We start from the raw sequence: 14,827 nt of genomic DNA, 5'->3' as shown, positions 1-14,827 counted from the left end.
CCCACTGATGACATCATCAGTGATGTAATACATTCACACACACAAGGTTATAGTTCAGTGATGATGTCACTGATGATGTCATATATCGCCATTGTGACATCACTGATGTCATCAGTGACACACACCCGAGAGCGACTGAGGGAGAGAGAGAGGGAGACATTGCGCATGCGCCAATAGGGCAGGCGAGGACATGCAACAGCCGAGCTGTGGGCGAGGGAGAGAGAGGAGAGAAACAGGGAGCCGAAAGTGACAGAGAGGGGGGGAGAGACTGAGGGAGAGAGAGGGACATTGCGCGTGCACCAATAGGGCAGGTGTGGCCACGCAACAGCTGAGCTGTGGGCGAGGCCGCGTATCGGCCGAGCTGCACATGCAAGCTGCAGGGCGGGTGAGGCCACGAGCCCGCGCAGCGGGCGAGTCTAGGAATCGAGCGTGTGTAGCGCACGAGATGCCTAGTTCATAAAGAATTCAGAGGAAAAGGAGTGCATTATGTGGCAACTGCACGTAACCCTGATTAATAATCAAGTCATTGCTGCTGAGGCATCTCGGTAGCCCAAGCCACTTCTCACTGAGTTCACCAGTCTCTCCAGCCGGCTGACATGAGATAGACAGAGTGACCTCGTAGTGACCTCTCTTGGTTAGCATGAGATGGAGTGACCTTGTAGTGACCTCTCTCAGCATGAGAGAGTGACCTGGATATGCTAATTGGCCAGATGAGACGGGGTAGCAGTCCAAATAGAAAGAGCACCAAAGCATCACTGGGAGAGCATTGTTTATTTGCACAAGGCCAGTGATTTTATATATAATTTATAGATGGATATGATACACGCACAGACATATGGCTCAAATACGCAACCCACTGACTGCTGTGTAGTCGGACAAAAACAAGCCATTTATATACATATGAGACAGAACAGGAACATGTATGCAGATATATATATACACACACACACACACCACCATGAAGGTTATCTGGCTTCTCCAACTAAATCTCAGCCTTAATCTGCACAGCTGTCACTACCCCCCCCCCCCCCCACACACACACACACACTGCAGATGTTCTCCTCGTCTTAATGACAGTCGTGCTCAGTCTATATACTGTAGTAACCTTAAGCTATGTTAACACACACACACAGCATGAAATAGTCTTTTTTAACTAGACATGCCTACACAGTACCATACACATTACCACACACAGCACCACACACAGTACCACACAACTCTAATCTGTTGTCACTTATATTTTTGATCAAAAATCATTTCCAGGAACTTTGCTAAAAATCACTTGACTGTATAGCCAGCCAGCTCAAATACGCAGTACCACTGTTCCCCCGCGTTGTGTTGGCCCCACTGGTCCCCCGCAGCTCGGATTGGGAATCGAACTCAAAACCGCCGGCATGGGAGGAGGATGCTCTAGCAAGGAGGCTCCCCATTTGCTCCAGCATTTGTCACTGGAGTGTCTCTTGAGGTGTCGGGGACTGAGGCATGACCCCTGGCTACCGTTGGACTACCACAAGTGACTGATACACTCGGACACACCTGGCACACACACACATACACACACTCCTCCCAGATAGGAGACATCATATGCTAACACTTATTCTGTCTCCCACTACAGTTCCCTAATATCATTGGCCTTCTCCATAACCTCAACACAATGCCCACTAAGGAAAGCTCCAAACTACCCAGGAAAATCTCATCTAACGGCCAGGTTGTCTTATGTCTGTATTCTACTAGATCCAACCACACATCATAATCTCATAACCTTGTAGGTTACGTTCTTGGCGTACTCTGCAACATTCTTATTTTGTCTTATTTTTTATTTTTTATTTTTTTTATCTTGCCGTCTTTGGTGCTAAGCGGTCATTGCTGTGTTTTTAATTTTGTCTTTTGTCTTCTTTTTTTTGCGCTAAACTGACCTTGTGGAGTTTGAGTTTCTGTAGCTAGGTCTCTGTTCACTATGATGGCTATTGCTGCTCATGGTAACTGCTTCTTCTGTTATTCCAAAGAAACCCCAAATACACACGCAGGACCTGTGCACCAGTTGTTTAGAACAGCAAATGTTGAAGCTTTTAAAAACTGGCTATATGTTGAATCACTATTGAATCACTATGTCCATTGTTGGGAGGGTTACTCTTAAAATGTATCTATTCCACTACAGATGGCTAATGCCCTTCCATTAAATTACTCAAGTTAAGTGACGTATTCTATAAATACGTAATTGGATTACTTTTAGAATACTCAAAAAATCTTGCTGAGCCCATTTGTCCAAGTCTGTCTGAATGTAATTAACACTTGCTTACATGGATGGATGGATTACTGAACGAGCCACCAACCAGGCACAGGACCACAGGACCAGGCACAGGACCAACCAGGCACAGGACCACAGAACCAGGCACAGAACCAGGGGCCAGAGCCTGATACATCATGAATGATGCTGGCACTAACTTGACATTTACTGTCAATGACAGTAAATGTCAAGTTAGTGACAGCATCATCACCATGTACAACTATCAGGCTTTACATTTAACTACATTTACTGTCAATGACAGTAAAGGGAAAGACATTTACTGTCAATGACAGTAAATGTAAATTTACAGTAAATGTAAAGTTAGTGACAGTAAATGTAAAGATAGTGACAGCATCACCATGTACCACTATCAGGCTTTGTCATTTATTTATTTACCCCCATAATAATCTCAATGTTTGTTTTGAAGGTGTCAACATGGCTCTGTCGTTATCTATAGCCCATTCGCTCTTTATTATTGTCCAAATGGCTCATATATAAAGGTGTACCAAGACCCCACTGACTCACACCAGTAGATTTCGAGGGATCACAGGCAATCAAGAGGCATTTTGCACTTTAAAATAAGTGTTTTAGGCCTAGAATAATATTAATTATAGGGCAAACAAAACAAATAATCCCTTTAAGACTTAAAGCAATATTTTTAAAGACAGTAACTATTCAGAATACGACCAGTTTAAACTAACTGTAATGGAACACAGTTACTCATATTACATATATTACTGAGTAATATTACATTATTACTCATACTCCCCAACCCTGGTTATGTTAATCTGCTATAAAGAGTACAATATATTACTATACATGTATTTATATGAAAACATTTGGGATTATAATTTTAAGTGATTGTGGCATATTTTTTTCGATAATCTGACTCTTGCATTCCAGTCAATTTCTTAGGAAAAAATTACAGTTCGAGAGATTTCAATTGAATTGCAAACCTGCTGTAGCCTGTAGACCTGTCTGTATGACATGTTATGCAGACTGACATGGGAAAAAAAGAAAAAGAACATTCAACACAGTACCATTAAGTATTGCAGTTTCCATAGCAACAGAGATGGAGTGATGGAGAGGGGGGGTGAGTGGGTGAGAGAGAGAGAGGTAAGGTCAGAGTGGAGAGTGTGTGTGTGTGTGTGTGTGTGTGTGTGTGTGTGTGTGTGTGTGTGTGTGTGTGTGTGTGTGTGTGTGTGTGTGTGTGTGTGTGTGTGTGTGTGTGTGTGTGTGTGTGTGTGTGGACAAGGAGAAAGGGAGAGCACAGAAAAGAGATAGAGGGTGGTGTATTTTCCCTCCCCCGTCTCCCTCTCTCAGGTGGAGGGACCATGACGCTGCCTGACTCTCTCATTATCATTCCCCCTCCCCCACTGCCCATCTTCCACCACAGCTCCAACCCACCAGCGAGCTGCTCACTCTGTTCCACACGGAGGATTTGAAGATTGCAGGCCCAACATTAGTAATCAGATGTAGGGAGGGGATTATCTCCTGCTCTCCTCCATCTTGTGCTCGAGGTTGGACAGAGAAAGAGGGAAAGGGAAAGGAGAGTGCAGAGGAGAGCGAGGGAGGACACAGACAGTGGGCCTAGTCAACGGACTGTAGTTAGGAAGAGGGAGAGAGAGAGGAGGGCACCTGTGGATGTAAGGAGGAGGAACAATATCCAGGCAGCTGCACCAGATCATCACCAGACCCTGACAGAGGGAGAGAGGACACCATTAAAACCAAGCAGCTAATTGGAAAAGGTAAGCTGGCTGCTATATATATATATATATAGATAATATATATTTGGAAATCCCCTGTTTCAGAGGTGCTGTGTCTGGGAAACACTTGATTTTTGAGTGTGTGCATGCATAGGCTATACATATGTATAAGAGTATGTATTCTAGTATTTATACAGTATTTCTTCTAGATTCTTGGGTACTTGAAGTCATAAGCAAAAGATGAATATGCTCGATACTGTAGGGATTCTTGAATATGAAACATGGTTCACAAAGTGAGAAAAGTAATTGACTGGAATAGCTTGTACTGTATCAGAGGGTTAACTGCATAGTGACATTGGGAAGAGTCTCGCTGTGCCCTTGTCTTCATCAGAGGATGGCAGTAACAAACATGTAGAAAGTGGTTGATTTTGAGACCATCAGTGAAAAGAGCATGTTGGCTGTTCACCTTTGTGTTGGTCAACAAAATGCACATACGTTACTCCTTTCAACTAAACCGTTTGATTTCGTTTCTGGTTAAAATTAGAAAGTAAACAACAATTTTTAAGGATAATTCCAGTCATGTTCAACTTGGCCTTTATTTCCCTTATTTTTGCCACCATGATGAGTGATTGTGTCAGCACTTATTTCACTATCAGACCTGGCAGGGGTGCGTGCACATTCCACACGGGGCCTCACTACTAGCTTGTGGGCCTTATGGACAAGTACCTCACTAGCTTGTGGGCCTTATGGACAGGTGCCTCACTAGCTTGTGGGCCTTATGGACAGGTGCCTCACTAGCTTGTGGGCCTTATGGACAGGTGCCTCACTATCTTGTGGGCCTTATGGACAGGTGCCTCACTAGCTTGTGGGCCTTATGGACAGGTGCCTCACTAGCTTGTGGGCCTTATGGACAGGTGCCTCACTATCTTGTGGGCCTTATGGACAGGTGCCTCACTATCTTGTGGGCCTTATGGACAGGTGCCTCACTATCTTGTGGGCCTTATGGACAGGTGCCTCACTATCTTGTGGGCCTTATGGACAGGTGCCTCACTATCTTGTGGGCCTTATGGACAGGTGCCTCACTATCTTGTGGGCCTTATGGACAGGTGCCTCACTATCTTGTGGGCCTTATGGACATGTGCCTCACTATCTTGTGGGCCTTATGGACATGTGCCTCACTATCTTGTGGGCCTTATGGACAGGTGCCTCACTAGCTTGTGGGCCTTATGGACAGGTGCCTCACTATCTTGTGGGCCTTATGGACAGGTGCCTCACTAGCTTGTGGGCCTTATGGACAGGTGCCTCACTATCTTGTGGGCCTTATGGACAGGTGCCTCACTATCTTGTGGGCCTTATGGACAGGTGCCTCACTATCTTGTGGGCCTTATGGACAGGTGCCTCACTAGCTTGTGGGCCTTATGGACAGGTGCCTCACTAGCTTGTGGGCCTTATGGACAGGTGCCTCACTAGCTTGTGGGCCTTATGGACAGGTGCCTCACTATCTTGTGGGCCTTATGGACAGGTGCCTCACTAGCTTGTGGGCCTTGTGGACAGGTGCCTCACTATCTTGTGGGCCTTATGGACAGGTGCCTCACTAGCTTGTGGGCCTTATGGACAGGTGCCTCACTATCTTGTGGGCCTTATGGACAGGTGCCTCACTATCTTGTGGGCCTTATGGACAGGTGCCTCACTAGCTTGTGGGCCTTGTGGACAGGTGCCTCACTATCTGAGATTTGTACAGCGGCCTCTTGGTCGACCCCGTTGAGGTTGAGCGTGCGCTGGGCTCAGTGCAGGAGGACATGGCCTCACAGGAGGACATGGCCTTACAGGAGGACATGGCCTCACAGGAGGACATGGCCTCACAGGAGGACATGGCCTCACTGCCTCCGGGACAGCGGAGTAAATATAGACACTGCAGGCAGTGTGGTTGCACCGGGGCCCTTGGGGTAGAGGAGCCCGTAGAGAGAGCAGGCTCTCCAACAATGTGTTGGGCTGAGAATGGGCGCTTGCGAGTGATTCAAATTGCCACTTCAGAGATACGCCTGTGTTCAAAGAAGAACTTAACTGCGCTAAAACAGCTCTTTTCTTATGGCTGGGAGAGACGGGCCTCCCAAGTTGATGTGGCAGTGCTGCTCTTGGTGCTTGAAATTGTGACCTTGCACTGTGCTCAATGTTCAAATTGTTTAAAACTTTGACCTACTTACCGCTGCCCATTCTCCGCTCTACCTCACCGTGAGAGAAGTTAAGGTCACTTATCATGTAAAGGCAGCTTAAGCCTTGGTGGTGTCTTACGCCAAATAGAAATAAGAGTTCATTTGTTTGAGCACATGGGTGAGTAGTGGCTGCCACACACTCACCTTGGACTCAACAGAGCTGTGGCGCTATGAAACTGCTGGTGAGATGGTCCATGTTGTAACAGTTCTGAAGAACTCCCTGCCTGCACTACGGAAATGGGTCATTTCATAAGTCTGTGAGGAGATTTAGATTTTTGAACAAAATGACAAGGTCCATGGGGTTTTCATGGTGTGCTTTGTGTGTTGGTTGAGATGATGAAGGCATGATGACACCCACACTTAATGCTTTGTGCTTCTTCTTAAAGGTCTTCCATGGCAGAGGGTGGGGCTCCCACATCAGAGCTGTACCCACCAGGGGGAGCTGTCTCCTCTGATTCTGCCCTCTCTGATAAACCCCTCCTGCCCACCTCCAAGAGCTCTGTGGAGGTGCCGACATCCTCTAGAAAGAGGACAGATCTTACAGAAGGACCAGCTCACATCTGCCCGGAGGACCTAAAGGAGGCCACCAGTGAGACCTCTAAAGAACATCCAGTACCTTCACCTGCCAGAGAGACTGACAAAAATAGTCAGAGGGACAGTGGAGTACCTGGTGAACAGGTTGTGGGGCCGACCCTCAAAAACAATGTCTCAGGACACCCACATGAACACTGTGTGCCCTCAACGACTTCGGTCCGCCCCCACAGCATAGCTGAGCCTTACATACTTTCACATCAGCATGAGGACGTGGTGAGTGTTCTAAATCACAGCCCCCAAGCTGGCAGAAGGCTTTTACAGAGAGTACATCCAGACTCCTTGTCTGGTCAGAGGAGTCGCTCAGATACTCTGCCTTTGGGTAAACAGGGACCTGTCCCCCAGCCTCCATATAGCGAGACCTGTGGGCTTCCTTACCATAGGAGAGATTACAATATCCAAGAGGGTCACTCCATCTTGGCCTGCAAGCAGCCCATGCAGCTGCAGCAGTGCAATAATGTCACCACCACTTGCCGAGGGGCCAACAATGGAGGAAAGAGTCCAACACAGCAGTCTCAGGGCAGGTGCATGTCTCAGGGCAGGTGCATGCACATCTGTGAGCCCAGGGCTGCAAGCAAAGTGGAAGCTTCAGAAGGAGAGGGCCATCATCACCCAGAACGTGAGGCACTCTGCTACGGCTCTTACATTCACCACGGCAATGTTGAGGACACATTTGCTGCCTATTGCCACCGCCAACCCATCCCAGCCCCTGCGCAGCTGCTGCCACGCCTAGCAGGCACAGAGGCTGGCTGCATGGTCCAGCGTGCGGTGCTACCTCAGTCAGCGGCAAACCGCCTCACGCTGCCGCGCCTCGTCTCCTCTGCCAGTGAGACAACCCTGGATGCCAAATGTCCGCTGCGCTGCTGCGACCTCAACTGCTCTTGGATCAACTCCTTCCCACCTGGTGATGGGCCACAGTCCCAGCAGCATGGCGGGGGAGAAGAGTGCTACAGCAGCCCCATCTGCAGAACCACCACCAAGGATATGGGAACTATGACCGCCCACAAAGAGTTGAGGGACATTGGAGTGCAGACAGGCCAGACCTTCTCAGAGGTTGACCTCCATCTGTCGCCGCATGTGTTTCCCAAGATCTGTCTCGCGGAGGAGAATGACTGCCGGAGCACAGCAACAGAGGCTGATGGTGGCAGCAGGCAGGATGGTGCTCAGAAGTCCCCGGTGAAAGAAGTTAAGTGGGATGCGGAGGGGATGACATGGGAGGTGTACGGGGCCTCTGTGGACCCTGAGGAGCTGGGCCTGGCCATCCAGAAGCACCTGGAACTACAGATCAAGGAGACTTACACTGCCAAGCTATCCCGTCAGGACACAAACACCTCCCGGGAGAGCGGTAACGCTGGCCACCACAGGAAGCGGAGCAGGATGATGGCCTCCATCCCAACTCCAGTCTGCTGTGCTCGCACCGCTACTATCGACTGACCAGTCTGCTTTGCTCGCACTGCTACTATCGACTGACCAACTGATTGATGAAAAGGACTGAAGCCGAACACTGTGCTCAGTAGTCAACATGGCTACTCATATCCGCAGCCTCGAATGTCTCCCATGTAATAGAATGATTAAGGAATAAAGGGACATGTATAATAATGCGCATGTCAGAAGAATGGTCTGCATACCAGAATCAATAGACACTGCGTTGAAATAATGTCATATAAACTTTAAACATAAATGTTTATGTTATCATTATAATATATAATTCATATAAATAATCACGAAGGGCAACCATAAGAAAAGGTCTCACTCTTCACTGTGATTCAGTATTTCTGTATGTTGATTTCAATAGCAGGTCATACAGTATGTATACGTGCCTAAGTCCATGTCAAAATGTTCACATACATACATAATCAGTTGATGAAGAGGAACTGAATAATGTGGAAAAACCTTGTTGTGGCATTTGTTTTTGTTTGGAATTTGCCTCTACGGAACTGGATGGACTGTGATTTTCAGAGCAAATGTTATTTTGTGCTGCCCCTCTACCTCCAAACTGACAACAGCAGCCGCTACCTCCAAACTAACAAGAGCAGCCTCTCACTCACAGGGACAAAGTAGCTGTTTGTTTGTCATCGATATTAAGGGATAACGGGGGAATTCAGCCATTGTTCATCTCAAACAAACACAAACCTTTAACCTCAGTGTGGCCATTCAGGTTTATGGCATCACGCCCACTCCTACCACCCATCCCCCTACCCACCCCTCGAACCCTGACTCTCTACTACCTTCCTATCCCTAGATACCACCCGCCATCCCCCTAACTACTTCCCCCGCCCCTCCAAACCCAACTTACCAAATACCAAACTTAACTCTCTACCAAAGCAAGGGGTCTTCAATGTTGTTCAGCCCAACGACCCCTTGGTTGATAGAGAAACAGAGCAGGGACCCCCTACGATTTAAAATAAACGGATATCAGGATTGACACTTATTTTTATTAATAGATGAAATAAAAAATGCAAGAAGGAGCGATTTGCATATTGCTTTATGAGATTTTGTCAAAAGTAGCTTGAGTAGTTTACTCAACTAGGCACGATTCCTTCCTTGACACAATCCTTCCTCCAGAATCGCTTAACGCACCTTTAATATAGCTAAAAATATCTCATGCTAAATTATTATGGCCTATTACAAAAACAAAACAAAAAAACAGTCTAATAATTAACAAGTCAGAGTCCGAGTTGTCTCCAACTTCCGAGTCTGAATGCACGAATGCTCAAGTCCAAGTCATCAATGCAAGGTCAGGACAGCTAACTGCCAAGTCGTGAGCATACATCCTATAGCCAGGCTATACATCGACAACTGTGAGACTGCGGTTGCTGTCAGTTTAGAGGTATAGGGGGAACACAACAGAAATTGTATTCTGAACATCACAGTCCATGCACACCATGCCCCCAGAGAGAGAAAGGAAAAATTATTATTGCTAGGTTTTTTACCCATTCCTCTTCAAATTAATTATGTATGATTTTATACACAAACCGTGCATATAAACCTTGTGTTTATGAAACCTTCTCAAAATCATTTAAACTATAAATACATGGTGGTCAAGCAAAAAAAGTGTTTTTTCCTGAAATTCCTGAAAAGTCTACATTTTGTATATACCAGGTTTTCATCCGAAGGCGACAACAGATATCAACATTACTGATGTTGCTATATTTAAGAATGATTTTGGAAACTTTTCGAAAGGATAGCCTACTGAATGTATTTCTGTTTTATGCTTAATGACCTCCTAAAACACCCAAAAATGATTTTAAGTTGTCAACCAGCCAAGGGGTTCAGGGTTTGTGCATGAAATCCAATTTGCTGAAAGGATTATTAACAGCTTAACAAAAAAGTGTAATATCATTGCAACAATACCACTAGTAATGTGCTGTGCTGTATTAACAATGTAGTTTTTATTGAGTGGGTGGCATCTCCCTTTTTCTATTTTATTTTACCTTCAAGTCTACAAAGTGATACAAAGTGGGAAATAATTTATATACTAACCAAATATTATATATAGCCTAGATATATGTGTTCACATATTGGCTGTGGCTTATAAAATTGTCTAAAGTTCTTCTTTCTCTCCGCTTGGCTGGAGCTCAGAAACTGGAAGTCCCAGAGCATCCATATTGGCAGCTCATGGTGGGCAGCACAATACTGCATGTTTACGTTTTGGTCCATAACTCGTACACCGTAGATCCAACTGATGTGAAATGTCATGTACGTTGAGGCATTCAAACTACAGTATACAACTTCTCCACTGAATTCCCCCAATTTATGTTTTGTGAAAAACAGTTTTTCTGCTTCGTCTTGGTTGTTTTTTCTCCCAATCACTTGATCAACATGGCTACAATTAACCAACTTGACAAAGTCTGTGGGTAAACTACAGAAGAATGGTCAGTACTCATTCACTCAGTACTCACTACTCACTACTACATCTCCAAATCTGTGTGTTCAAGAGATTAACTTTGCTTGCTTAATTAAATCTAAATTAACCAATCTTGTGCCAAAAATGTTGGGGGAAGCTTGGGGAAGCTGCTGCGGGTGTATTGGGAGAAAAACTGTGATAGAGGTCCTCTGACATGCAGGTTGTTAATTATGTCAGTTAATTTAACAGCTAAAATAACATTGTTTAGCCTACTGTTGTCAATGCCGTTTCAGAATAAATACCCTTCAGGGGCATCTTTAGGATTTGAAGACATTGGGGCCTTAGCACAGACATATGTAGGGGGTTCGGGGGAAAGCCCCCAAAATATTTCTCATAATGAGGGAGGATGTTTTCATAAGTGCTCTAGCCAATCAGCGACCCGCCTCGTAGTTGACATCTTAACCGGCCAATCAGTAACGCTGCTGGCAAAACAGTAATGTCTGTCTCCGTGGCTGTCCGCCTCGAGCAGTAACGTCAACGAGTTTGAACAGCCATAAAGTGTAGTTATGCAGAAATAGACTCAATAACAACAATTAAACAAGTACAGGAGTATGCAACAGTGAAGTTTCTCAGATGTTTTTGCCGTTCTCCTGAGTGTAACCTCACGGTACTCATTACTACCTTCAGGAAGACCTGCCCTGTGTTCCAGCGGTCTTTCTGCTTTGTGTGCCAGTGTTTTTGTTCCCCCATTTTACCGTTTTGATTGGTGTGTTAGGCGGCAATACCATTACTTGGTTTTAGTTTAAGGTGACCAGATTTATTAAATAAAAATCGGGGACATTTCCAGTCCGGCAATCAATATATTATAAAAAATATCCAATGTTATTACCTATGAAATAATAATGGGGGATGATTCCAGTTTCATTTATTTTGTCCATGGCTGTTGTACTGTAATAAACAGTACAACCCCCCCCCCCCCCCCCCCCCCCACACACACACACACGTCATTCACTGTGCCCCTTTACAAAATGTCAATGTGTTCCCCAGCAGCATTGGCCTGGCCTTCCAAACCTACAGCGCCAGATGTTTTATGAATAGCCTCAGATCTCAAAAAGTATTTTCGGTGGAGTCCTAATTGCTTCTTCATTGTTCAAGATCTAGTGAAAGAGCTGCAGCAGAACATGTAAACACTTGTTGGATGCCTGGATCAAAACATTGACTCATAGAATCCATTCTCATTCAGATATCTTGAGATGAGAACGGTCAAGGGTCCCCTTTGAAATTGACCATATATGCCGGTTTTTCAAAATTCATTAGTCCCCTTCCCGACAAGGTAGTAGTAGTACTTTATTGGCATATAGCAGTCCGTAGGCTGAATTAATTACCAATTTACAGGTTAAAAAGCAGACATCGACACAAGTTAAAATTCAAAACAGCAAATAACTAAAATGGGACTTCAGGCATAGACAAGAGCAAACTAAATCAACAGGACATGTTATGGGATAATATGTTGGTTCAGGAGTCTAGTCAGATATGGTATGGGAGAGTTGTGATGGCGGCGTGTTTTTGTGAGGGGATTGTTCAGTTTATGACAGTTCCGGGTTATACGGCCAGAGATCTGCAGACGTGTTGGGGGTAGCCAGTTGGCGAATTGGGAGGTTTGGAGGTTTTGGGCAAATGACAGACAGATCTGCTCACGTCGGGAAGCCAGGTCAGTGAGCCCTAGCTTTAACAGGGCGGTTGAGTAGTGGTCATAGTTGGGGCCGAGGATGATGCGACAGGCCCTCTTCTGTACCCGCTCCAATTGGGATGAAAGAGCTTGTGTGATGCCAGCATTCCAGATGGGGGCAGCATACTCCAGTAAAGGTCGTACATATCCAAGGTATATGGTTAGAAGGTCATCAGTGGAGGCGCTTCAAGAAGAACAATTTCCTATTTGCATTTGATGTTATGGCATCCACCTGGCTGTTCCAGCGAAGGTCATTCTGAATGATGAGGCCAAGGATTTTGAGTTTAGGGACAGCTTTAAGAACAGTGTTGTTGATGGAGAGCGGTGGAGGTGAAGGTGGGTTTCTGCTGAATGTTATATGCATGACCAGACATTTCTTCTCATTGAGAAGCATGTCATTGGAGGTTGTCCATGTATGGAGATTGTCAAGTTGGCTTTGTAATTGTGATGGTTGCATGTGTTTTCTAGCTTCCAGCAGGTTCATGTCGTCTACATACTTCCATACAGGGCAGGTGGAGTCCTGGGCAGCATGGCATGGGTAGCATGGCATTGTTGGTCCCAACGGATGCTGTAGGTCATTTAAGAATGAGCCTGCTAGAGCTAGAGTCATATCAGCCACAGACGCCAGTAGAAAATCGGGGACATTTTCAGGGACAGCTCCAGCCGGGGACAGGTCACCAAAAACGGGGACTGTCCCCAAAAATCGGGGACGTCTGGTCACCTTATTTTAGTTGGTTGTTTTTTAGCTTTTTGGCTAGCTAGATACTCGCGTCGCCCATGTTTTCTGAACCGAACGCAAGGATTGAGTGGGAGCACAGCTGCACTTTGGTTCCCGGCGGATGTCGTGGTGTGTTCCGCCCAGAGCCGGATGACACGGAACAAGGTTTTTCTGCCCAGACTACCCTAGTGGATTTGGATTTGACTGGATCCAATGCTAATTGGCTGAAGGAGTTGTTTGTCAAGGCAAGTACACCCGCCCAACTCTTGCCCACTGCAAACACTGGGTGAAAGCTTGAGGCCAGACGGTCTGGTCAAATGAAATGAAAGTGAGTTCATGTGACCGGCTGCTTTACCAGGCTAGTTTCCATTCTGTAATGTGTTAACCATTTCTGCATACTCCGGGACAGTAGGTGGCGGACGGTATGCACCTTCAAAGTCAAAGATTGCAATCCGCCATTAAACGAAAAGAAGAAGAAGAGCAGGATGTTTTTTCCCCATCAACACATTTATTTATTCAACTTTTAACTCCTTAACAGAAACAAAACCACCTATTGGAACCCATTCACACAGTGATTAACTAAACAAAATCTGTACTCATTTACAGAAAAATTAGCTGCATTGTCCATCCTCCTTGGTCCATTGAAAACACCTTGTTGCTCTTCCCAAGAGCTGTTGCCTGGTTTTTGCAGACTTTATTTTGACGGTGCTAATTTATATATATATATATATATATAATTTATAACCAGTAGGAAAGTATAGCTTCTATTTGTTATCGCAGAGGGAATACAGAAGCTCGATCTGTTCAGCGTACTCGAATCCTGGCCGTCCGGGCGTCTCCAGGATCAGAGGGATGTCGTCCAGCCTCGGCTCGTTGACGACGTCCCGGAAAGCCGAGATTCCGATGTGACCTTTCCCGATGTCTTCGTGCCGATCCAGGTGGCAGCCCAGTTTACCTTTGGAGTCATTCAGGTGCATGGCTCTGAGATAGTGGATCCCCACTTCCTGATCAAACTCATCCAGCATGGCCTTGACTCCTCCCTCTGCAGCCAGGTCGTAACCTGCTGCGAAGGCGTGGCAGGTATCCAGACACACGCCCACTCTGCTCTGATCTCTCACCTTGTCTATGATGCTCCGCAGCTCAGAGAACTGACCCCCCACCGTGCTGCCCTGACCGCTCATGTTCTCCAACACTGTGACCACATCAGGCGTGTGCTGGTGAGCGTGGTTAATGGCGGTGGCTATCTTGTCCACACACTGCTGGGTAGTGATGGAGCCCAACGAGGAGCCGGGGTGGAAGTTGTAGAGCTTGAGGCCCAGGGCGCTGCAGCGGATCAGCTCGTCCACCAGCATGGCCTGGCTCTTCTCAAACACATCCTCTTTGGGAGATCCACAGTTCATCAGGTAGGAGCCATGGGGCAGGATGTGAGCCGGGTGGAGCCCCTGCAGGACGCACTGCTCCCGAAACTTGGCGGTGGCCGTTGGGTCCAGGCCAGGCCTCTTCCAGGACCGCTGGGACCCAAGGAACAAGGCAAAACTACGGCCACCCATCACCGTGCAGGCAGTCACCGCATTCCATATCCCACCTTGAATGCTAACATGAGCCCCGATGTATTTGTGGTTTCCACACTGTTTCCTCCCACTCTTCCCTCTCTCCTCAGCCCCCTTGTCTTCCTCCTCTCCTTCCAGTGCCTCCTCGTTTTTCCTCTTCTTTGCTGCTCTCTTTTTTGGAGCCAT

General features: G+C 46.4%; 2 protein-coding genes across 2 annotated transcripts; one reads left to right on the top strand and one right to left on the bottom strand.

Annotated features, from left to right (window-relative positions):
* Positions 1 to 6,599: 6,599 nt before the first annotated feature.
* On the top strand, positions 6,600 to 8,231 carry LOC310788809 (uncharacterized protein; the record flags this gene model as incomplete). The annotated part of the gene is made up of 1 exon (XM_083650383.1): positions 6,600 to 8,231. One exon carries the CDS (start codon positions 6,600 to 6,602, stop codon positions 8,229 to 8,231), a length of 1,632 nt encoding a protein of 543 aa, XP_083506509.1.
* A 5,469-nt stretch (positions 8,232 to 13,700) lies between these two features.
* LOC310789388 (putative endonuclease 4) lies at positions 13,701 to 14,827 on the bottom strand (the record flags this gene model as incomplete). Its single annotated transcript, XM_083651028.1, has 1 exon — positions 13,701 to 14,827. The coding sequence occupies one exon, from the start codon at positions 14,825 to 14,827 to the stop codon at positions 13,856 to 13,858; it is 972 nt and encodes a 323-aa protein (XP_083507154.1). The 3' UTR covers positions 13,701 to 13,855.

Source organism: Poromitra crassiceps, assembly GCF_964638095.1.
Source record: "Poromitra crassiceps genome assembly, chromosome: 14".
NCBI classification, from domain to species: domain Eukaryota; kingdom Metazoa; phylum Chordata; class Actinopteri; order Beryciformes; family Melamphaidae; genus Poromitra; species Poromitra crassiceps.
The sequence above is the reverse complement of the archived record's forward strand: the minus strand, read 5'-3'. Positions and strand labels throughout refer to the sequence as shown.